Below are 23,200 nucleotides of genomic sequence, written 5' to 3' on the forward strand. Positions count from 1 at the left end.
TTATAGTGGACCTGGCCTACCTGGCTATTGCCAGGTAACTGTGGGGAGGAGCATACTTGCCTGTTGCCAGGTAACTGTGGGGCGGGGCATACTTGCCTGTTGCCAGGTGACCGTGGGGAGGGGCATACTTGCCTGTTGCCACGTAACTGTGGGGTGGAGCCTAGACAGAATCCTAACAAGAGCATACTGTACTTCCTGGTCAGGCGCAGCCACCACACCACCATCTACAAGTAATAAAGCCACTGCACCTAAGTCACACTCTTGGGGACTGTGTCTCAGCCTGAGCACTGTAGGAAGGTTTCCTTTTAAAAACAGATCCTTGTGATCATTTCTGGTGTCCCACAGATGGCCTGTGCCATCTTTCATTTGTGCCGGCTGTTTTTCTTCACCCAGTGGAAGATCCAACCTCCTCTAAATAGACAAGCAACCGTCCTCTCTTCTCTGGTCTAAAATTCTGTCCTTGCGTTTAGCTGAATCAGCAAAACCAAGCACCATGCCACCCTGATCAAGCTGTTCACCGAAAGAAAGAATTTATGACAGACGCTAAGAATCATGCTTAACTCATGTGGAGTAGTCCATTCGAATTTACACACTGTACTCTGAAATTAGAAATGTGGGACAAACTAACATAGAACACAGTTCCCACAGAATAATCGTTCCCCCCCCCCCCCCGAAAGTATGTTTCCCCTTTGGAGTGGTAATGGATTCAGCTTTGTAAACAGGCACCCAGAGTCTTTGAACCAAATGTTTAGTGACATGCCCACACATAGACACAAGCCAGATGTTTCCTTTCTGGGACAATTTATTATAAGCAGACCCCAGCCAGATGCTGAAAAGCTAAGTAACTTCACAAGAGTAGCCAGTTTAAAATCCTGTAGTGTTTTCCAACTCTACTCGAATTAATTCTTCAGCAACTCATAGTTTCTGCGTAGCTGGGAGATTCCAAGTGGTCTCTCAAGAGTCCGTGAGAAATAAAAATAGACGTGGCCATGATAACGAGCTAGATTTAAATCACCAGAAACTTCTGAAAGAAATGAGCTGCCTGCTGTACTAGGGGGCACTTCTTGGGCCTAGGAGGAACACGGAGGTTCAGGGAAAGGGGGCGTGCATTCAGCAACAAGCCTAAGGTCCCCCCTACCTCCAGTGTCTCCCAGGACACTCCGAGGATGAGGGGATTTACCAAAACATTCTCCGTTCTTTCTCCTTCCCCTCTTCCCTTGGCTTCTTTCAGAACATTTTCAGTGTTAATCCTCCAAGCTGAGAAGCAGGTGGGATGCAAAACAGCAGCCAAATCCTCACAGATTCTGCACCCACCCGGCTTCCATAGCCACTGTCAGCCCTCAGATAGCTGCCTCCACTGACAGCATCAGCGCTGCGTTATCATCATGGACCGCTCCTGTCAGGGAGAGTCATTCTGACTCCTTGAACTTTACAGAATAGTTTACATGCTCGCTCCGTGTTCCTGCTCACCTCATCAGTGGTGAGACAAGGCAGCCACTTGTCAAGCCCCAGCGGAGACTAACAAGCAGTCAATGCTTGAAGAGCGATTTCCCTCCAAACCTAGTTCCTCAGCTTCCCTGTGGTGCGGTGCTGGTGTCCCTAACCAGCTCTTCCTTGACATCTGCAGTCTTTTGAATGAAGCCATTGCTCTTTGAAGCCAGCCTCCACGGCTGCTGTTCCCCATCCGGCTCCAGACCCTGTCCCACGAAATCTTTGAGTTAGTTCTAAATCAAATCGCTTTTTAGTCAAAGATGTCCTGATGTATGTGAAACCAATAACAGAAAACAAATAAGCATTTAACAAAAATTTAATAATCTTTTCTGCTAATTATCTGTGAGAACTTAAAAGCAACCCAGGGGCTGAACAATGCTATATCGCAAGGTTAATTTTGTTTTTCTTCAACTTTGTGTTAAATAACACTCTTCAAGTTTATAAAATAGAACTGTTTTTGTCAACGTTTGAAAACTCCAAATCTCAAGGATGATCATTATTGAAATATTTCCAGGCAGTCTTTATATATTTTATCTTTCAGAAACCTGACTATAATCTTTTTTTAGGTAACAGTATGTTTCAGGCATTTGCTTGTAGCCTAGAAAATTCTAGAGAATAGCATTCATTAGTATTATCAGTAAAGATAGGTCCCAGTACTGGTGATAATGACAAGAACAACTCAGTTGTTTTTTCAGTTGGCATCTACATATTAGTAACATAAAGTCTTCACGTTTTCAGACAGGTACAGGGTTTCTCTCTGATCATTCCAACCCAACTACTGCAACGCTGGTGACACCAGAAGATGCTACAGTCCCTCTTGTCATGGTGGAAGCTACAGCAGACATAGAAAACCATCCCAACGACAAGGTAAAAATAATCATCATATATATGTATATATATATATATATATATATATATTATCATTTTTCATTTCCTCTGAGAATTCAGTTTCAAAAAATGCTTACCAGTTTAATATATTCATTTCTCAGTTTCATTTTGTAAGTATGATAGTCACACCAACTATCTGTAAACACTAGATATCATGGTGACTAATAGTCACCTTGCAGTGAAGTGTTGTACACCCATTCCCTTTTACAAAATCCAAATTCAGGCTAACCCTGTGCTCTACAATGGAAAAAATAACACAAATATATTCACGTGATAACGTCTGAAGAAACAGAAGGAAGGATATTTAATGCTAACTTTGTAGCGATAAATAAGAATACCATGTTATCATTTTCATTTAAGGCTGAAAAGCATTCAGCACTGAACTCGGAAGAGGAAACCCATGAACAGCCAACAGAGCAGGACAAAACCTACAGCTTCGAGGTGGACCTGCAGGACGAGGAGGACGGAGATGGGGATTTAAGTGTAGATCCAACGGAAGGAACAGTGGATCTACAAGGTACAAGTGAGCCCCAACAGAAAAGTCTCCCGGAGAGCGCTGATTTCCCCGCTACGATGTCCACTTCCTTTGTGGATTCTAACCAACGTGCAAACGACACAAAGGGAGAAGAGAGTCGGGAGCAACCTCTAAGTGACACACACCAGGAACCGAAAGAGAGCAGCAGGCAGACCCAAGACTTAATGGCTGAAGAGCGCCAGATGCAAGATCCTGGCATTTCCAATGAAGAGGAGGAAGAAGAGGAGGAGGAGGAGGAAGAAGGGGAAGAAGAGGCAGAAGACGTTGGTGCTCCCAGTGATAACCAACAGGAGGGAAAAGAACTCCCCGAGGAGCAGCCTGCCAGCAATCAGGAGGGAAGCAGAGACCGGTCTGATGACACCTTAGAAGAGTCCAGTCAGCCAACTCAGATAAGCAAGACACAGAAGAATCAGCTTGAGCAAGGAATCCAGGGGCAGGAGGGTGACTCTAATGCGGAAGGCGAGGACAAGGCAGCAGGCAGCAGGGAACACATTCCACACACAGAGTGGCAAGGCCAAGAGGGGAAAGCCGGCCTTGAAGCTACTGACAGCCAGAAGGACACAGACGGAAAGGCCGTTTCCACAGAACCTACCGATGCTGCCATGGTGCCTAGGAATCACGGAGCCGGCGATGACAGGGACGGTGAAGGCTCTAAGCATGCTGCGAGCGATGACTATTTCATCCCCAGCCAGGAATCCCTAGAGGCCGAAAGAATGCATTCCCTCTCCTATTACCTCAAGTACGGTGAGGAGGCAACGATGGGCGAGAGTGAGAACCGAAGTGAGGCTGGAGACAACCACGGGGTGAGCTTATTGCTGATGACGCTTGTCCAATCGGTTAACAGGGATCAAAAAAAAAAAAAAAAAAAAAAAAAAAAAAGGCCGGGCAGTGGTGGCGCACGCCTGTAATCCCAGCACTCTGGCAGAGGCAGGCAGATTTCTGAGTTCAAGGCCAGCCTGGTCTACAGAGTGAGTTCCAGGACAGCCAGAGCTACACAAAGAAACCCTGTCTCAAAAAACTAAATCCAATAAAAGAAAACAGGGTGCTCCCCGCAGCCCGCACCCTGTTGTGTGGGTTTGTAGCAGTATGTTACTAAAATACAGGGCAGGCTGAGCATCCCTCATCTGATGTGACTGGCACCAAAAGCATTGCGATTGTTTTTTGGGATTTGGAAAATGCGTATACATAACGAGATATCTGGAAAATAGAGTCCCTGTTTAATTTATTCATTTTATACACACTCTCTCTGTGTGTGTATATATACTTAAGTGTCATTTTATACAATATCTTTTATGTGCCTTTTTTTTTACTGTGACCTGTCACATGTGTCAAGTCTACTTTTCTGACCATGTCAGCACTCGAACAGGAGTTGGATTTTGGAGAATTACATATTTCAAGTGCTCAGATTAGAGATTCTCACCTTGTACAAGTATATATTTTTTCTGCCTGTCTCCAGCATCAGACAAAAACATGTTTTATTTGGCCCTCCCATTAGAAGCTGACCTTGAATTTGAGTGACAGTTATTTGAGAAGAACAAGAAACAAAGAGATAGAAATGTAAATGTTACATGGGGAAGGAAAAGAAACTAACAATAAAACGCTCATTAAATTCATAAAATAACAAACAAACAAAAACCTTCCAAGGGTTATTCCATTTGGGAGCAAGGGAGCTGGCACGCTTGTCTGGGCTTTGATAGAGAAGTAATAATTCCCCAGCACATGCAGTCTGTCCTTTGAACAGACCACATACATGTCTATGGTTGAGGGAGCTCAGAAATGTAGATAGAATTAAAAATCCCTGCAGCTGCCTGGTGGTGGCACACACCTTTGATCCTAGCACTCAAGAGGCAGAGGCAGGCAGATCTCTGAGTTCCAGGCCAGCCTGGGATAGAGTGAGTTTCAGAATAAACCCAGATAAGCCCTGTCTCTGAAATAAATAAATGAAACAAATACACAAGCAACTTCATGCCTGGAGCTGGCTGGAAATTTTTTACAGAGCTGAAGAATGAGCTGTTGTCTCAAAAGCTGGCATCACACTGGTCCTGCTGAGCCGCTGTGTCTCTCAGAATACCCCCAACAGAATCAGAAAGCCATCGACACTTGTAAAGTTAACCACAAAAACCAAAGCACAGCTAGCTCTATTACACAAACGCATGCCCAGATGGAAACCTGGAACTTGCAGTGGAGAGAAAGCAGGATTCTGCTTTGATTTGGTGGTTTAATCACCTTGGACTTTCTGGGAGCTTCCTAGCAGCACCCCATAGAAACTGACCTCATTTAGGGTGGCAAACAGTCTTAAGTCCTCAGACCTCTCCTGTTATTCTAAGGTAGGAAATGTCTTACACCTCAAAATCTGCTAAGAAAGTTTCACCAACACCTCCACGTAGGTGACTGATAGAGTCCCATTTGGGACAGAATCCCAAAATAATGTCTTGGAGACAGTGCTTTCCCAACTATGAAAGGGGTGATCCTACCTCACATGGGGTGACTCTTGCCCTCCAAGGGTTACTGTCTTGCTCTACTGTTGCATGGGTTTCCCAATTGAGATCTGAACATGCACGGCTCTGCAGAGGTATGCAAAAAAACTCTGAAGGCATGCACAGCTCTGGCTCTGCAGAGCTATGCCCAACCCTGCAAACGTATGCACAGCCCTGTGGATATATACATGGCTTTGCAGACATATACACAGCTCTGTAGTGATAGGCACAGCTCCTCAGGGGTATGCCCAGCCCTGTGGAGGTAGGCACAGTTCTGCAGAGCTATGCAGAGCTATGCAAAGCCCTTTGGAGATATACATGGCTCTGCAGAGCTATGCCCAACCCTGTGGGGGTATGCCCAACCCTGTGGGGGTATGCCCAACCCTGTGGGGGTATGCCCAACCCTGTGGGGGTATGCATGGCTTTGCAAAGGTATGCACAGCTCTGTAGTGGTAGGCACAGCTCCTCAGGGGTTTGCCCAGCCCTGTGGAGTTAGACACAGTGCACAATAGGACAGAAAGCAAATTCCTGCTCTCTCAACAGCACTGAAACTCTGCTCTTGCTCTTTTCAAAGGCCAAGGAAGCAGAGAGCTCACCAAAGGTTGAACCTTCAGATGAGGGCGACGCGAGAGGGCACAGTTCTGGTGAGTGGACGTTGGGTGAGCTGCGACTGGTCCAGGAGGGATGCAGAGCACCCCTTCCATTATGACCCAGAAGTCCCCGTCCCCAGACTCCCCAAGGAAATCGTTTATAACGTGTTGGTATCTGTAATACATGTTTGATAAGCCGATGTGCTTACAAGCTGAACGACCTTTTGAGATGATACACAAAGTTATCTCTATCCCCCCACAACCCACCCGCTTTCAATTCCGACAAGGATTGATTCTGCTGCTTATTCTCAAACCCATCCTTCCCCAACCACAGACATCTTTAATCTCAATAAATTAAATTCTCCTGACTTAGCTTCAGACCTCTCTGCACCTTGTTTTCTACGCCTGAGATGTGGAGGACCTTAGGCTAGCCAAGCAAAGCTAGGGTCCTCTTCCAGCTCCAATCCAGTCTGTTGTAAGAAGATATTTAAGCTCCTGTACACGCATCTATCTGCAGATTAGCACATCAATTAAAGTGGTTTCCAGCATCTTCCTGCTCTCGCATACTCTAGGATCTGACTTCCTGTCTTATTTTGTTAAAATGAAACTGGCCGTCTGGATGACTGTGTGTTTAATACACAATTTCTCTGTGTCTCTGTTCCTTTTCCAATCTTTCCTGTTAGATTCTTGCACAAACTTCCAATGCAAACGAGGACACACTTGCAAAACAGATCCACAAGGGAAACCTCACTGTATTTGCCAAGATCCAGAGACTTGTCCCCCTGCAAAACTCCTTGACCAAGTAAGTATTCCGAAGAATGGTCCCCAAGATACACCAAAACTCTAGTTTCTTGATTGGAAACAGTTTGCTATTGAATCTATTTTATAAATAGAGGCACAGGTTTTTAATATTTGAAGTAATATTGAATGGGAACAGATACCACAGAAATCGAAGTATCTGAACCATGTCATTAAAAATTAATGGTGGGGTGGAGGAGATGACTCAGTGGGAAAAGCCTTCTGTGTGGGTCTAAGGACGGGAGGTGGGATCCCCAGTACACACATAACTGCTAGGTGGGAGTGGTAACTCCGGGACACTCAGAAGGCAGAGATGGGGCTGCTGTAGCAAGTTGACTGAGAAGACTGGTGCTATAGATGAGCTCTGGGTTCAACTGAGAGAGTCTTCCTCCCACCCTTCCCACCATGCCCTAACACTGCCCCTACCCCACCCATCTTCAGCTAAGGTTCTCCCAACACCAGCCTAAGCCACACACACACACACACACATGTGCATCTCTGTGAATACATACGTAAACACGGAGTGTGGTGTGCATTATACCCATACTTTTAAAAGATGGTTCTAGCATTTGAGGAGGAGAAATTTCGAATTCCTTCCTTGGGACAATTATAGTGCCATGCAGATATGTCTGGAGCTAAGTTGTCACCTTGGTTTAACTTAGCAGATTGTGTGTGTGTGTGTGTGTGTGTGTGTGTGTGCCAAACTGGAGAACTGCTATTTTTATAGACTCTACCAGAGCTCATCTTCGGCACAGCACCTTGCCAGGTGTCCTGTGAGCCTCAGGCACATGTTCTCCAGTGAGTGTCCGCTCCTTGCTTTCCTTACCTAGGCTTGTGGCACTGACAACCAGACCTACGCCAGCTCCTGTCACCTGTTCGCTACCAAGTGCAGGCTGGAAGGGACCAAAAAGGGACACCAACTGCAGCTGGATTATTTTGGAGCTTGCAAATGTAAGACATGACCACTACTGCCAACCATCATTTGTGGGTGAATTGGGGTGATTTTTGTGCCTCTCTGAATTCTATATGTACTGACAAAAAAAAGTTTTTATCGTTATGAGAGCAGTCTGAAACTAAGATGGGCTCAGGAATTCCCAGGCCCTGATCATAGGAGACTCTGATTCCATGAGACCATGTTGGAAGCATAATTTTGTTTTACTATTTGTTTTTTCAAGAAACCTAGACAATTCCAGTCCTCCCCACCCCAAGTCCAGAGGCACCATTGTAATAAGCACTTATAGACATGAAAGATGGGAATTGTCTGAATCATTCCTCTCAATTTAACTTCTTTGTCGAGAATTGAATTGCAGTAAATTCTTCCAGAAGTTGTTGAACACCATCTTCTGGGATTTTCTCAGTCGTGTCTGGCTCCCCTGGCTCTTCCACACTAGTACAGCCCACTCATGTTTTCGCTTCTCCTCAGTTTCTACACACACAAGGTGGACACTGTTTGGCCCCTTGATATTAAGTATTTAGCCTCTGACTTGCTCCATCCACTGATGTGGACAAATTCAGCCATGTACATCCTAAGCAGAAGCCCGTGAAGGCTGGCGTGTTACTCTGTGTTCTCTCCGCTTGTCACCACACACTCTGAAGCCTTGTGGTGAAGTAGTAGCCACATCGTTGAGACCCAGGGAGACCGTGATGAAATGATCCCCCCCACCCCCCGGCAGGAGGCACAGACTTGGGTGGTCTGGGAACAGCCGCTGGCCTCTTTAAATGCAGAGATGTAGCGTGGTTTGCTACTGCACGGGAGCTCGGCTCGACTTAACGTCTGGGGCTCAATGACAACCCAGGTGACCTCCATTTCCAAACTCCTAGTCCTTGATTTTATAACAGTGTTCCTCAGTCCCTTACAGCATGTCAAAATTATTCAGAAATCTCTTAAAACATCCTGAAATCCAGGCACAAAAAATTACCCAACAACTTGGAGCATGCAGGGAGCCTCCTGTGACTTGTTATTTGAAGTATAGTCAGTCACGTGCTTCCTGCTTACCCCAGCTATTCCCGCCTGTACGGACTTCGAAGTGACTCAGTTTCCCCTGCGAATGAGAGACTGGCTCAAAAATATCCTCATGCAGCTCTACGAGCCGAATCCCAAGCACAGCAGCTATCTCAACGAGAAGCAAAGAAGTAAGGTAAGCGTCCTGGGTCGGCTGCCCGATGGCCTCTCCTCAGAGCCTAAGTGGGCAAGGGCGTGGCGGGAGCATCGCATAGCGCGGCGGAGAAAGCCTTCTCTCCCCTCTGCATACAGTTAGTCTGCATGCATTACCACAGCGCAGTGGTCACCCTCCATGTTACTACCTTCATGGCGTGGCCAAAGTGGCCACATCCTACTCAATGGCAGTGGCCTGGAAAGTGTCCCTTCAGTTGTGTCTACAGAAAGCTGGGATGGAGCAAAGTTAAGACATTCAGCCTTTATGTGATCACAGTTTTCCATGACTGGAACCAATATGGAAAGAACAGAACTTATAGAAAGAAGACAGGTGCCTTGGCTGACTGGAGAGCTGTAGTTTGTGACTGAGCTCAGCTGTGTTGCTTTGGGCCTGTGATGAGATGGGATCTTGTGGCAGGGAACATGTATTCACTTCACGGTGGACCAGGAGCAGAACAAAATGGAGGTGCTGGGCTCCTTTCAGAGACTGGGATTGGAGGATTCCCAGTGAAGGGGTGAGCCTCGGGCACCATAACATCCCCTTCAAGGGTGTGCCCCCATATGACCAGCAAATGTCCAACTAGGCCCTGTCTCTGAATGGTTTCACCACCTCCGTGAGTGCCGTGGGCTGGGGACTCTGTCTGTGGAGGTTTAGTCCTGGGCCTTTGGGGGACATTGTCTTCTCAGTCCCAACATGGTTACATCTAACATGTCTGCCCTCATAGAGCAGACATGAATTCTGCTATACGGAGAATTAATTGCTCATAATATCAGCAACATGTTAGGGTTTAAAAGTGCAGTGCATTGATTCCAATGTTTCAAGAGAAGAGTCATTCATCAGGTAGTTATCAAATATATCCTAGATGCCAGAATTGACCTAAGTTCTGAAGATACAGCAGCGGGCACATAAAATTTCCACCTTAAGACGTTTACATTCAAGGCAAGAGGACAGACTACTATACAAAAATGCATATACATAATGTCCGGCAATAAACTGGAATTTTATTCTGCTGGGTTATTCTAAAACAAAAATAAAGATAAAGAAAGGCAGGTGGGCTGGCTGTATTGATTAGAATCCGTTTTTTCTGAACCAGGCTTCAAGCCCTGTGCAGGCTTTCCTCTGTTCCCCTTCAAGCAAGATTGACACGGGACAGTCCTACCACAGTCACCTGGTAACTGACAACCTTCTCCCTTCTTAATCTCAGGTCAAGAAAATTTACCTGGATGAGAAGAGACTCTTGGCTGGAGACCATCCCATCGAACTTCTCTTGAGGGACTTTAAGAAGAACTACCACATGTATGTGTACCCTGTGCACTGGCAGTTTAACGAACTGGATCAGCATCCTGCAGACAGGTAGAAACCCTTTACATTTTCTAATGAAATGATATCTACGTGAAACAGAGACCCAGTTGGAAACGTTTCCAGCTTCATTTTCCAATACTAAATATAAAACCATCGGGTTAGGAAGCTAATTAAAAAATCCCTTTGAATATAATTGAACACGGCAACAGCTCAGCTCCTGAATTACCATACTGAGTTTCCTTATTAAATCTCTGCGTTTCCCACAGAGATGCCTTCAGTTCTCACTCTTGAACTAAATCCCCAGGGTAATCTATCGGCCCAACTTGGGTCAAGTGCCACTTCTAGGAAAAACCAGGCTGGCCAGGAAATGAAAAACAGCTCTCCCAAGCACAACTTCCGGGTGCACATTCAGAGACGGGGATTGGAGGATTCCCAGGAAGAGGTGAGCCTCGGGCTCCGTAACCCCTTCTCGCCCGGAGCTTTTCTGTTGGCATACAAAGCAGAAGGAAATGTCCCTGGTGACCGAGACTGTCCTCATGCACAAGCCATGCAGTTAGCTGACGTTCGTTGTCCTCTCGCAGGATCTTGACACACTCTGAACTTGCTCCTCTGCGAGCTTCCCTGGTGCCCATGGAACACTGCATAACGCGCTTCTTTGAGGAGTGTGACCCCAACAAGGATAAGCACATCACCTTGAAGGAATGGGGCCACTGCTTCGGAATTAAAGAGGGTAAGTTCATTAGCAAAGAACAATGTCTTCAGATAAACACTGCATCCTGTGGCCTAAGGACTGGATCCTGATGTAAGGCGCATGCGTGCGTGCGTGTGAGCGTGCGAGGGTGCGTGCGCATGTGTATGTGTTCGTTTGGACGTGCATACGCATATACATGCGTATGGAGGCAGAAGACAACCTCGGTTGTCTTTCCTCGAGTGCCATCTACTTTTTTTTCATTTTTTGTTTGTTTTTGGGTTTTTTTGTTTTTTTATTTTTTTAGGCAAAGTCTTTCATAGGCCTGGAATAGCTGGCCAGCAAGCCCTAGAGTATTCACCACTTTCTTCCTAGTGCTGGTATTGCGAGCAGGCACCACCACATCAGCCTTTTTATGTGGGTTCTATGCAGAATCTCAGAAGGAAAACTTTACATCTTCATTAGCCTGAGGACAGGTCAAACCTTTCAAAGTCATACAGGGATAAAATAGCAGGCTTCTGACAGGGGGAAGTATTGGTGACACCTTGGAATTCAGAATCCACCAACTCAACACAGGATCTCATATCACAAGCACAACATAGGTATTATTCCTTGAATGGCTGATAGCTGTGTCTTCAGTAACAGGCGAAAGTGAAGAAGGTTTTTATTACTCTAACAATAGCAAATTTAAATATATATACTGTTGTACTCCGTTGTATCTTAATCTACATCCTTTCCTTTCCTTAAGTAGGAGTTGACTTTCATGAGTCAAAATACTTTTGGTAACCAATTATGATATGCCCCAACACCGTGCATTGAAACTGTTCATAGGATCAACAGTGATCATCAGAGAGGCAGACAGACAGACAGACAGACAGACAAGCAGGCTGACAGAGACAAAGAGAAATTGTTGGACCAAGAAGATGGTTCCTTTGGTACACTATTTATCATGTGAGCATGAAGACCTGAGTTTGATCCCTAGCACCCGTGTGAGAACGCCAGGCACGTTGGCAAGGATTTGTCATCATCGTGCTGACAGGATCTCCGGGGCTTCCTGGATAGCAAGTCTAGTCTCCTTACAAAGTTCCAGACTGTAGAGAGGCCATGTCTCTAGATGGGTAAAAGGATTGGAGAAACAGCTCAGTGGTTCAGAGTGCTTGCTGCTCTGAGAGAGGACCCAGGCTCACTTCCCAGCAGTAGGTAAAGGTTCACAACTGCCCGCAGCCTTAGTTCTTAGGGACCTGATGGTTCTGACCTCCAAGGCCCCTGAATACACGTGAAGCACACATCCGCACTCAGGAACACACAGACACATATTCATAAAAACAAAATAATATATGCTATGTGTGTGTATAGCTGTGTGTATCTGTGCATGTCTGTGTGTCTGTGTGTCTGTGTGTACAGGCCTTTAATCCCAGAACTCAGGAGACAGAAGTAGGTAGATCTTTGTGTGCTCCAGATCAAGCTGGTTTACACAGTGAGTTCCACCTTGTCTCAAAACAACAACAACTAGGAAAATACCGAGTAACAACACTGAGGTTGTCTTCTGGCCTCCGTGAACACCTGTGCATGTGTGCACCCACCCACAGCCACAAACACACACAGAGATGCTTTATGGGTATATTTAAAAACACATATGGATGATTCAAGCAGCAAGAAAAGCAAGGTCATCAAAGGTCAGAATCCCCTGAAGTGAAGACCTGACCGCGTCAGAACTGAGTTGTTTATAGCTCAGCTGCTGTGAGATCCTGCTGCTGTAAACAGTTCTGAGCAAACACCGTGATGAACCTGTTTCTGTGGGAACCTCGCTATTCTACATAAGAGATCACCCCCAGAGTAGGAGCTTAACCTCCTGCCTGAGTCTGGAGTCTGGAAGCCACTGGCCTGGACCGGTCTGGCTTAGGGTCATGTAATCAATCTGTGAGCTAGTGTAGTGGACATCTGTAGGATCAGCGTCTAAGGTAACCCAGCGGGCTATCTGCAGCTGCCCTCAGGACCCTACCATGTGGTAGCCACCTGCGGCATGGAACCTGTTTCTCCCTTAGTGACCCGCAGCTGAGGTTCATGTCACCCAATGCATATTGGCATAAAGAACTAAGCTGGGCCAGGACGTTTTTGTATAGGTTTTCTTACAGGACTTGGGATTTTTAAAGACCTGATTTAAAACAAACAAACAAACAAAAAACAAATAACCAAAAAAAAAAAAAAAAAAGGCAAATGTGCATAAAGGCAATTTACTTAAGGAAAGAATTTTGCTTCTCTGGATCCTTTGCAAAAAGTGTCTGCAATTCTTAGACATCTCAGACTCCCCAGGCTCTGCAGTGGGAGGTTGTCTGGGAGGAGCAAAAGAGGTCAAAGCCCAGAGACTTGCAGAACTACTAATTGTCCTGTTTGTCCCTGTGGTCTGGCTGGCGTGATGCTATTTTGCAGTCAGGAGAAGATTAACACATACCAAGCCAATAAGGCCATCATTAAATGTTCCATTAGAAAAAGTAAACAAGTTATCACGTTGGGATATAGCGGGGCGGGACAGAGAGAGAATGGCATCTCTTTATAACTGTGCTTTCCTCCCCGGGGAAGCTAATAAGGACACAGAAGAAGATGATAAACTTTAGCCAGCATTTTCCTGAATTTCAGCTGCCTGGGATCTAAACCAGCCACACCCAAATGGCACAGTTCCGCCATTAGCCAGCTATGTGCATCAGGGCATGCCATGCCAAGACGGTCTCACCTTTAGCTGTAAAAACAAGTCCAGAGAAGTTGTGGGAGGGTCTTCCTTTATTTAGCACTGGTGATGTACCATGTCTTAGTTAGGGTTTCTACTGAGATGATCAACAGCATGGGAAGAAAAGGGCTCCTTCCATCTTACAACCCTCGGGTCACATGATCCCCAAGGGAAGTCGACCTGGAGGCAGGCGCTGACACAGAAGCCATGGAGAATGCTGCTTACTGGCTTGCTCTCCAGAACCCAGGACCGCCTGCTGGGAGGGTAGCCCCACTCACAGTGGGCTGGGTCCTTCCACATCAATCATCAATCAAGAAGATGCCCCCACAGGCTTGTCTACTGGCCCATCTGGTAGGAACATTTTCTCAACTGATGTTCCCTCTTCCTGGATGACTCCAGCCTGTGTCAAGTTGACAAAAAACCAAACCAATACGCCACCTATTAACATCGACTTCCATTATTCTTAGGGAAAAACTTCTAAAGGAAACTAGTAGGGCAATAAGTCAGACCACACAGGGTCTCCTAAGCCCTTTAAAGACTTTATTTTAAGAGTGCTGGGGCATCTCCAAACAGGAGAGTTTTGTGGTTGCATTGTAGAAAGAGTAAAGAATGTTGAGGATCTTGTGGTAAAACCAGGAGTTGATAAGAACCTCACTCGGAAAGTTGTGGTTGTGGAGAAGAAAGTAATATGGTCAAGAAATGGTGAAAAAATATGCATGCGCAGCCTGTGCAGCCTTGGGCTATAAGGAGCCAAAGGCTGGAGGGAAACATCAGGCAGGCAGCTGAGACAATCCAGAGAGTGGCCACAAGTGTCCCCGTACCTGCCTTGGACCCAGCAAGATAACTACAGGCACTTTGTCCTGAGGTAGGAAACGGAAGGCTAGGGGCAGATTTGAGGCAATGACAAATTCCATTTGGACATGATGAAATTTTAATTACTTGCAAGACAAATAAAACCCATAGCTCAACATTGAGTCTGGGTTTCAACAGAAAGTTTAGAAATTGAAATATACACACTGAGAGCTGTGGATGTAATTCAGCAGTAGAATTCTTACCTCTCATGTGCATGGCCCTGGGTTTATCCCCAGCAAGAGGAAAAGAGGCATCTGGGCATATGGGAGGCAATTGAAACTAAGGAAGGAGATTATTAATGCCAAAGAAATGCCGGGCGTGGTGGCACACGCCTGTAATCCCAGCACTTGAGGCAGAGGCAGGCAGATTTCTGAGTTCAAGGCCAACCTGGTCTACAGAGTGAGTTCCAAGACAGCCAGGCTACACAGAGAAACCCTGTCTCGGAAAAAAAAAAATGCCAAAGAAACTTGATTACATCATTAGGGAACGGTCTATAATTAAAGACCAAGGAATTACAAAGTGTGGATTGCAGACAGTAGAGAAGGGGTTCAGAAAGGAGGATGAGGCATCACCCCCAAAGTGAAGGACTGCAGGATCATTCCAAGTCAAAGAAGGTAGTGCGAAGGAGAGAAGGAGAGTGTGCCGATTGTAGGAAGATCAAAAGCAGGAAATGCTCACAGGTCCTTTGATGGAGACCTTTGTAGGGATGTCCAGGCAGTCACGATAGGCCACCCTGGTCCAGCGTCCACTGGGGGGTCCGGGAGGGCGAGGCTGTGTCTGCCATCCAACAGCTACAGGCCGATCAGCAGATGACTCCGTTCAAACTTAGCCGAGCTGTGCCTGGACTCCTCCTGCAGCACCTCAGCCACCCTATAGCCACCCTGTACTTGGCACCTCTTGGTCTGATCCTCCTAATCACCTGCCCTTCCTCTGTCGATGGTCTTCAACGGTACAAGGGATGTCAGGAGCACACCTAAAGATCCATTTGACAGCTGTCTACCCCAGGGATTCTGATGCCAGAAGCCAGGGCTGAAACCTAGAAACATCTTCTAAAGTTCAAACTATGATGAGAATCACTGTGCTATCGCCTTCTTAGATGAGTTCGCTCACTCGTGGCTCTAGCCTTCCTCGGATTTGTGGCTTCTTGGATGGCTTTAGAAAGCATTGTCTGTCTGTCTGTCTGTCTGTCTGTCTATTTATTTATTTATTCATTTTTGCAGAGGACATAGATGAAAACCTCCTCTTTTGAATTAAGATCTGAGAGAATCGGAACTTTCCATCCGCCTCGCCTGCTTCAATTGTTGCAGATGTGAGCAGCCGTGACGCTACGCATCCATATGGAGCAAAACATCTGTCTGCATGTGAGAGAAGACAGTGGTAGTAATTCCTTCTTGGTGATATATATATATATATATATATATATATATATATATATATATATATGCCAGGCACTTAACATTAACCTAGGAAATAAAACTTTAAAATTAAGTAGAGTCGATGTCTGTAAAAGATTACCCTGTCTGGGGACAGTTAGCCATGGTAATGTCACCCTGTGCATCCACATTTATAATTGATAATTATAAACTACTTAAAAAATAATGTTTGTATTGTCCATACCATCTTAAGCATGCTAAGGAAGTGGAATACTGCTCTTTTGAGATTAACATGCCTCCTTTTCAGTGTCTTGATGCCCTAATAAAAAGTCTATAAAATCTCAAATGTCTGCTCAAGATTATTTCCAGTTTTTAAAACAGTCAAATATAAAAGACCAACCCGGGGCTTACATTAGAGAATAAAACAGAACGGTGCTTGTTTACTCCTAGGAATAAAAAGTGCTTTTAAAGGAACCATAGAGGTGTTTTCTGTGGCAAACAAATCGTTACAAGTTGTGAATGGCCTTTGTCACTATGTAAGATGTAGCAGGAAGAGAGGGGAATGGATTGAATTTAATTGCTTTATAGCCAAGTTCAGTTTAAAATGTGGGTGATTCTACACTGCTTTATCCAACCAATTCAAAAGTAGGGCGTGTGCATTGGAAAGACAGAGGTCTGAAAACTCCCCATGTTTCATTTCTCAAAGTGAAAGGGAAAAAAGGGGAAAACGTGGGGTTGCTGTGATGGCCAACACTGCAAGAGAGAAGCACTACTCCCAGGGCCTGATTGTGTCTTAGAAAGGTATGCTTCTAGCTGGGCTTTCCTGTTATGCTACAAACATGGGCATAAAAGAACAATTATATAATTACAATGACATACTTATATATTGTTCATTTATATGTATACATAATATATTATATGTTCACCTATATAATATATTTATAATTATATGCCTATAATTATAAAAAGCACCATATGGTTTTCCAATATCTGAAGCAAACTACCAAAAGTTCCTTGGATCCATTTAATTCTGCTTTTTATAATGTTTATAAGAAAGTAGAAGGTTATGTAGTTTTTCTATTGAAATCAAAGCTATCAATATAAATAGCTTCAGTTTTTATATTTTAGGAGACCAATAAGTCACTTGTTCTTTAACTAAAACCGCATCAAACCACTTGTCCTTTCTAGATAGTTAGGTTCAATTTGACTAGCCAAAATCTAATTATTAATTTTTATCAAATAGGAAATTAATTTTAGAAATTATTCTAAACTTCTGACCACATTTCTGTATGCCAAAGTTTCTTAATTAGAAGTCTTCTTTAGAAGTTAAGTTTTAGAAACTACACTTTATAATTATACTAGAGATGTCACTTAGACTTAAATTTTATTTTACTTTCAGGCGGCTTTGTAAAAAATGCCTTAAAAATAAGGAAAACTGATTTTAATATTGTTAAGGTTTCCAGCTAAACATTTACTTTAAAACATTTATGTGAAAAATCATTTTCATTTTGAAACGTAAATCCTAAGACTAGAGATGTTCAAATCTTACAGGAATCTAAGGACCCCACATGCAGACCTAGAAGACCACAGAAGCACATTCATGTTCTTGGTAGTTAGTTTTTAATAACCAGTTGGTTTTGATAAAGAATCACTCTGATCCCAGCCCAGGAGATGAAGCCGTCTTCTTAGTAATCAGTCTTTAAGTCTATCTCTGTAATTGTGATCTTTTAGAAGGCTGAGCTCCTGGTCTGAAGCCAACTGCTCGGTTTAGTGTTGAATTGGTGAGTCACATTGCCCATGACCATGTAGGCATTAGTGATACAGCTTAAATACTAGCCCGGTGTGGGGATGTCAGTCCACACTGCTTCCCAAATCTGTCTCTCCAAGGACCGTTTGAAGCACAGGTAATTAAAGCAATATCATTTATTACCATTCAAAGTATGCGTGATATTCTTGGGTTGAGTAGCTCGATGATTTATATCATGTTCAGTTACTAAAATAAGAAAGTTTAGAGTTTGGATCCTGAAAATATACCAAGGGAAAATATGAGGAAGGAAAGCAGAAACGGGAGCCCACGGTCAAGCAGAGGGATTCAAGCTCAGCCCGAGTTAAGCGTGTCTCAGCAGCGGGCGGGTAAGCCGTAGACGGGTGGGACTGTCTCAACCGCTGGGCACCAATCTCCTTAAAAGTATGGCAAAGCTGTTCTTTCATAACCAAACTCCATAGTACAACGATGTAGCTTAAACTGCAGCGGGTAAGTTAACTCAAAACACGATTTTACAAGCGTGAAGGCTGACTTCAGAAACATTGGTTGTGAAGGGCAGAGCAGGCCTCCTTCAGTTGCTCTATCGCTTCACTCTGTTGTGCGTATTCTTAACCGCCTATTATGCCTTGCAAATTTTTCTCATATAATTTCCTTCCTAGAAGTCAACAACATGCAGGGTGTAGGAACTGGTCAGCCTCCTGGGGGCACGAGTTTTATCTATACATTCCGTAAAAACCCGTCCTCTCCTTTTAGTCGGGATGGCCATGCCCTCGCCGTAACGTTAAAGACAAAAAGAGCCTCACAGACATCACAGTCTCAAGTCAGTTCAAGGCAGCACAGCTGGTTGTAGGCAGAACTGTAAGGTGTAAGGGGTGGGGGTGGGGGTGCTTCCAGTACTATAACAAGCCAGAGAATGTCTACCCTAAAAGCTTTTCAGAGGTTTTCCAAGCTCAAAAAAAAAAAAAAATGCAAGTGTAGAGGCAGGATTTCTCCTGCCCACTGCTGGCAAGTCTACCTCAATCATCCATTCACTACAGAAACAGGACGAGGAAGGAAACCAGAGGGGCACCTAGTCCTTCACCTCCAGAGTCTCCCTTCAGAATGAAGCTTTTCCTCCTGGCCGCCCTGCTGAGCGCTGCGGCTTCTCAGCCAATCCCTGTAAGTACTCAGGCCTTCCCTCAACCGCCATGGCGGAGAGTCCTCAGATTTCTGGGCTAGGAAGTATCTTCACAGTTGACCAAAGAGGAAAGTGGATTTCAGGAATGTGGCGGGGCCGTAATCTCCCTGGGTCTAAGGCTCTGTGTGTCCAAGCTCAGCTTCTGCAGACAGTTGCTAGATGGGTGGACCTGGGGCTTTCCCTGTCGAATGAGTTAGAACGATTCCAGGGTGTATAAATGATTAAAAATGGCTCTAAAACACTTGAAAATCCTACTTGCAACAGAAAGCTCTTAGCAGTATAAAACAAAGTACTCTACAGGGACAGGTGGGAAGTTAGCAGGTAACCTGGGTTTCAGTTTATACTGCCCTACATCGCCCAGGGTAAAGGCTTCTCTCAAAGATGTCCTGACACAAAGACTACTGCCTGGCAGCCGTGATTTCACCGAGAAGGATATCTAGGACTACCTGCACTAGTTCTAAGCTAATAATAAACAAAGTTATATCTGAAATATACAGCTCAGGAGCATGACAAATCATTAGAATATTACATGTGGGTGCCTTTTCTGTACCATCTTAGAAAAAGAGTTTGGATAACAACCTATGCCCGTGTGCAGCATGCCCAGATAACAGACCAGTCTGTTGTATTAGATCAGTGTCTCTCCTTGCACCATTAATAAGGACTTTTGGTAGCGTATACTTTTGGTAGAACTGGGGCTCAAACCCAGGGCACTACACCTTCAGGGCATATTCTCTTTTGCCCAGTTACATTACAAGCATGACTGTCCTGCCTACCAAATGAGAGACGCCACTTGTCTCTGTGGAGCGCTGTGCTAACGAGACTGTTGTGCATACACATTTTCCTATGCGAATACATGCGCTTTCTTCTTCTGTGAGTGTCTCTGAAACGAGTATTGTCTCACCCACTGCGTGACAACGCATCCTGCCCACCTAATAGCAACACTCGCTCTGTTCTGTGAAATAATGGTGTGTGTTATGACACCACTTTGAACAGTAAGACACAGCATTAAAACACACCACCAGCTGAACCTTTCATTGTGCACTGACTACAGCCACACTCTCCACATTTGTAATAAGGGAGACCTGTAGGAACAACTTATATTTATTGTAGACAGTGTCCAGCACCAGTTAAGCATGAAACCCTCTCCCATGCACATTTTTTGCAACACGGGGGCTTTCAAAGGAATGAGGTTGTAGGGAGATTACAGAATTTAAGCTAAGACTCATACTCCCTTACCTTGAACTTCTATATACTGGAAACAAGTTTAGAGCCAGCTGAAGGCATGTATACCTTACCAGTATAAAGTATGTAATCTTAAAAAGAACTTTTTGGGGTAAAACTTTAAAGCCAAAAGTGTGTGTCATTCTAAGTCATTGGACAAAAATCATCTAAGCATTTCCCCGTTAAATATGAAACTTACTTCCAAGGTGGATCAAGGCAGAATGCTCACAGGACTCTTTTAGGCTGTTCTCGTATAAAATGAAATGTCTGGATGGATAGTATATATAGCTTCCGGCTGCTTCACCTTACTGCTTTTCTTGTTTTCAAGCTTGGACAATCCGACGGAAGTTCCAGCGAGCAGGTACACTGTACTTCAAACAGCACATTCGCCACGTAAGAACTGTCGAGTTCACAGTCGGAACAGTTCACGCTGTGTTTCTGTTTACAGAGATTTTTCTACCCGCCACAAATCCTGCCATTCTTTCCTCAGTTTCCCCTTCCGCAGGCTCCTCTGGTAAGTAGGGTGTGGGAAGTCTCAGATCTATCAGCTGGGTGATGGCTATCAAACTTTCCAAACTGTGACCCAGAAATATAACACGCTAAAGAAGAAAGCTGCCGGCCGTTCACAATCCTCTGCCAGCGCAGCCTGTATTAGACAGTGACGGCCAACTGGTAAACCTGCATCTAGCACTGTGACTTGCCTCTGGCACTGTGGCCTCTCTCCATGACCCTCCTAGTCAACACATGCTTGTGCCAATGACGCTGATGGTGAAGACGCTCACTTTGTGAGGTGGAATGGTGGCCGTTGTGACAGCCACTCTTTGGCTGTTTCTAAACCGCTTTTCAGCCTTCTTTTCTCCTATAAAAATGTCCTGGGGTTTCTGTAAGTTTTTGTTAAAAGTCAAAGCAAATATTATTGTTCTTCTTTGCTGACCCCTCAGTGTCTCCTAACCATTGGATTTCTCCAGTCCCGGTGAGGGCTGGAGAAATACTGAGGACATGACAGGGGTGCTTTTGATACATGCTCCCAGATGAAAGGCGATGTTGGCTAGGTTTTAACTCAAATCCTTCCCAAGAAAGACAGGCCCTGGGCAACGAAAAGAAATCCACAGTGTATGGAGGAAGCTCTTCCTTCCCGCCAGCAGAGGGTGACCACCTGTATGTTAAAGCAAGCATAAAGAAATTGATGGGCTTACAAAAAAAAAAAAAAAGAAGAAGAAAAAAAAGAAAAAAAATCACTAGACACAAGACAGACCCCTGGGCACTTAGTTAAGCAAAAAATAATTATGACTCCTAAAAGGAAACTAGCAGATCTGATCCAGGGCTTTGTGAGGACAGTCGTTTATTGCCATGCCAGTCCTAGCAGCAGAAAACCACGCAGCACACTGCATACCAGAGGTTAAAGGGAATAAAACACAGAAAGCAGCAGGAGAAACAGGCTTGGTTTGTCTCACCCACAACTCACCCTTTCTTTCCTTTTTGTAGATCCCGATTCCTTTTCCTTTCCCCTTTGATCCAAATCAAGTAAGTGTACTTAAAACCTCCCTTTAAAAGATACTGAAATGACTTAAACTTAAAACTTGTTTTGTTCGACTTAAAGAACTTAGTGTACAATTGCCACACATCTGTGATGAAGTGCCTATGCTGTGTGTTTATTATACCACATCATCTAATTTTTAAATTCTATTGGAATTGTGAGAGGAAACCACTGGCTTTCTTTCATGACCAGTTTCTCCTAAATATAACACAGTGAGCATATGCAAGTTATCATCACAAGACGTCCCTACTGGGCTGAGACCTCACTCACTGTAGAGTGCACATTTCCAGAGATGTTTTTTTAAAAGGTGTGGGAGGGGTTGCAAACTGTCAGTGAGACGAATTTTAGAACTGCTAAGGGTCTTAAAAGTATGTTTCCTCCATTTATCAGGCTAATTCAAAGCTGTAACTCAAAGTTGAAATACTAAATTGAAACTCTTGGTTTGTTTTGTTTCTTTTATTCAAGGTTCTGACACCCAATCAACTTCTAACGGTAAATATATTCTACTCTGTCCATCTATAGGGTCTGTAAGAATACAGTACTTAATAGCATAAAAATGACCTAGTCCATTCTAGAAACCATCCTGACCCACAGTCGGGACACCTGTTAAATCCAAAGGCCAAAACCAACCCAGAGCAGAGAAGAGTTCTTTTCATTCATTCAGTTCATCCATCTCGATCGTGACAAGACAATGTCTTTATTACTGGTGCAAGTTAGGTGGCAAAGTGAGGGGTCAGAAAACCTAGAGGAACAGGCTTAGGAAGAGAAGATAGATGAATTGCCACAGCATGTAATATGTGAAGCCTTATCAAATCTAAACCCCAAAGGAGGCTTGCTTGTTTGTTTTTGAGACAAGCTCTATATAGTCTTCTGGTACCCTGGAAATCAATATATAGACCAGGCTGGTCTCAACTTCTAAGATCTCTCTCTCCCTCTCTCCGCTTCTCTGCCTCTCTGCCTCTCTGCCTCTCTGCCTCTCTGCCTCTCTGCCTCTCTGCCTCTCTGCCTCTGCTTCTCTGCCTCTCTGCCTCTCTGCCTCTGCCTCTCTGCCTCTCTGCCTCTCTGCCTCTCTGCCTCTCTGCCTCTCTGCCTCTGCTTCTCTGCCTCTCTGCCTCTCTGCCTCTGCCTCTCTGCCTCTCTGCCTCTGCCTCTCTGCCTCTCTGCCTCTCTGCCTCTCTGCCTCTCTGCCTCTCTGCCTCTCTGCCTCTCTGCCTCTCTGCCTCTCTGCCTCTCTGCCTCTGTCTCCACAGTGCTGGGATTAAAGGCATACACTACAATGTCTGACTCACAAGATGCTTTTTTAGTTAACTGCACATAATTCAACTGTTTAATGAATTGTTTACTGGTTAGTAAGTTCCTTAGAGTATCACTTTATAAAAATATCAGAGGAATACTTTGAATATAATTATAAAAAATAAAATTCCAGTTCTGTCCAAAATACACAAACATTTCTAAAATAGAAATATCTTTCACAATAAATAAAATACATGTTATTCTTTCAAATACTATTAATAAAAAGCATTTTCATAGTTACTGGTGTCTTAGAAACATAGACACGCAGTATTCTTCTAAAGGTAAGAAAGCTGTGCCACAATAGCTTATGTGTGTGAGATAAAATTTCCCAG

The 23,200-nt window shown here is 44.5% G+C and overlaps 1 protein-coding gene across 1 annotated transcript in view; it reads left to right on the forward strand.

Annotated features, from left to right (window-relative positions):
• Positions 1-16,235, forward strand: part of Sparcl1 (SPARC like 1) — a 33,188-nt gene extending 16,953 nt beyond the window's left edge. Inside the window, exons 3-11 of the mRNA XM_052198913.1 lie at positions 2,230-2,358; positions 2,740-3,717; positions 5,966-6,035; positions 6,665-6,783; positions 7,610-7,730; positions 8,781-8,917; positions 10,140-10,288; positions 10,819-10,967; positions 15,723-16,235. Of these exons, the coding sequence (XP_052054873.1) occupies positions 2,230-2,358; positions 2,740-3,717; positions 5,966-6,035; positions 6,665-6,783; positions 7,610-7,730; positions 8,781-8,917; positions 10,140-10,288; positions 10,819-10,967; positions 15,723-15,751 (1,881 nt within the window). The 3' untranslated portion in view covers positions 15,752-16,235. The remainder of the gene's footprint in view (positions 1-2,229; positions 2,359-2,739; positions 3,718-5,965; positions 6,036-6,664; positions 6,784-7,609; positions 7,731-8,780; positions 8,918-10,139; positions 10,289-10,818; positions 10,968-15,722) is intronic.
• Positions 16,236-23,200: the final 6,965 nt, after the last annotated feature.

Source organism: Apodemus sylvaticus, chromosome 11 (genome assembly GCF_947179515.1).
Source record: "Apodemus sylvaticus chromosome 11, mApoSyl1.1, whole genome shotgun sequence".
In the NCBI taxonomy this organism is placed as follows: Eukaryota; Metazoa; Chordata; class Mammalia; order Rodentia; family Muridae; genus Apodemus; species Apodemus sylvaticus.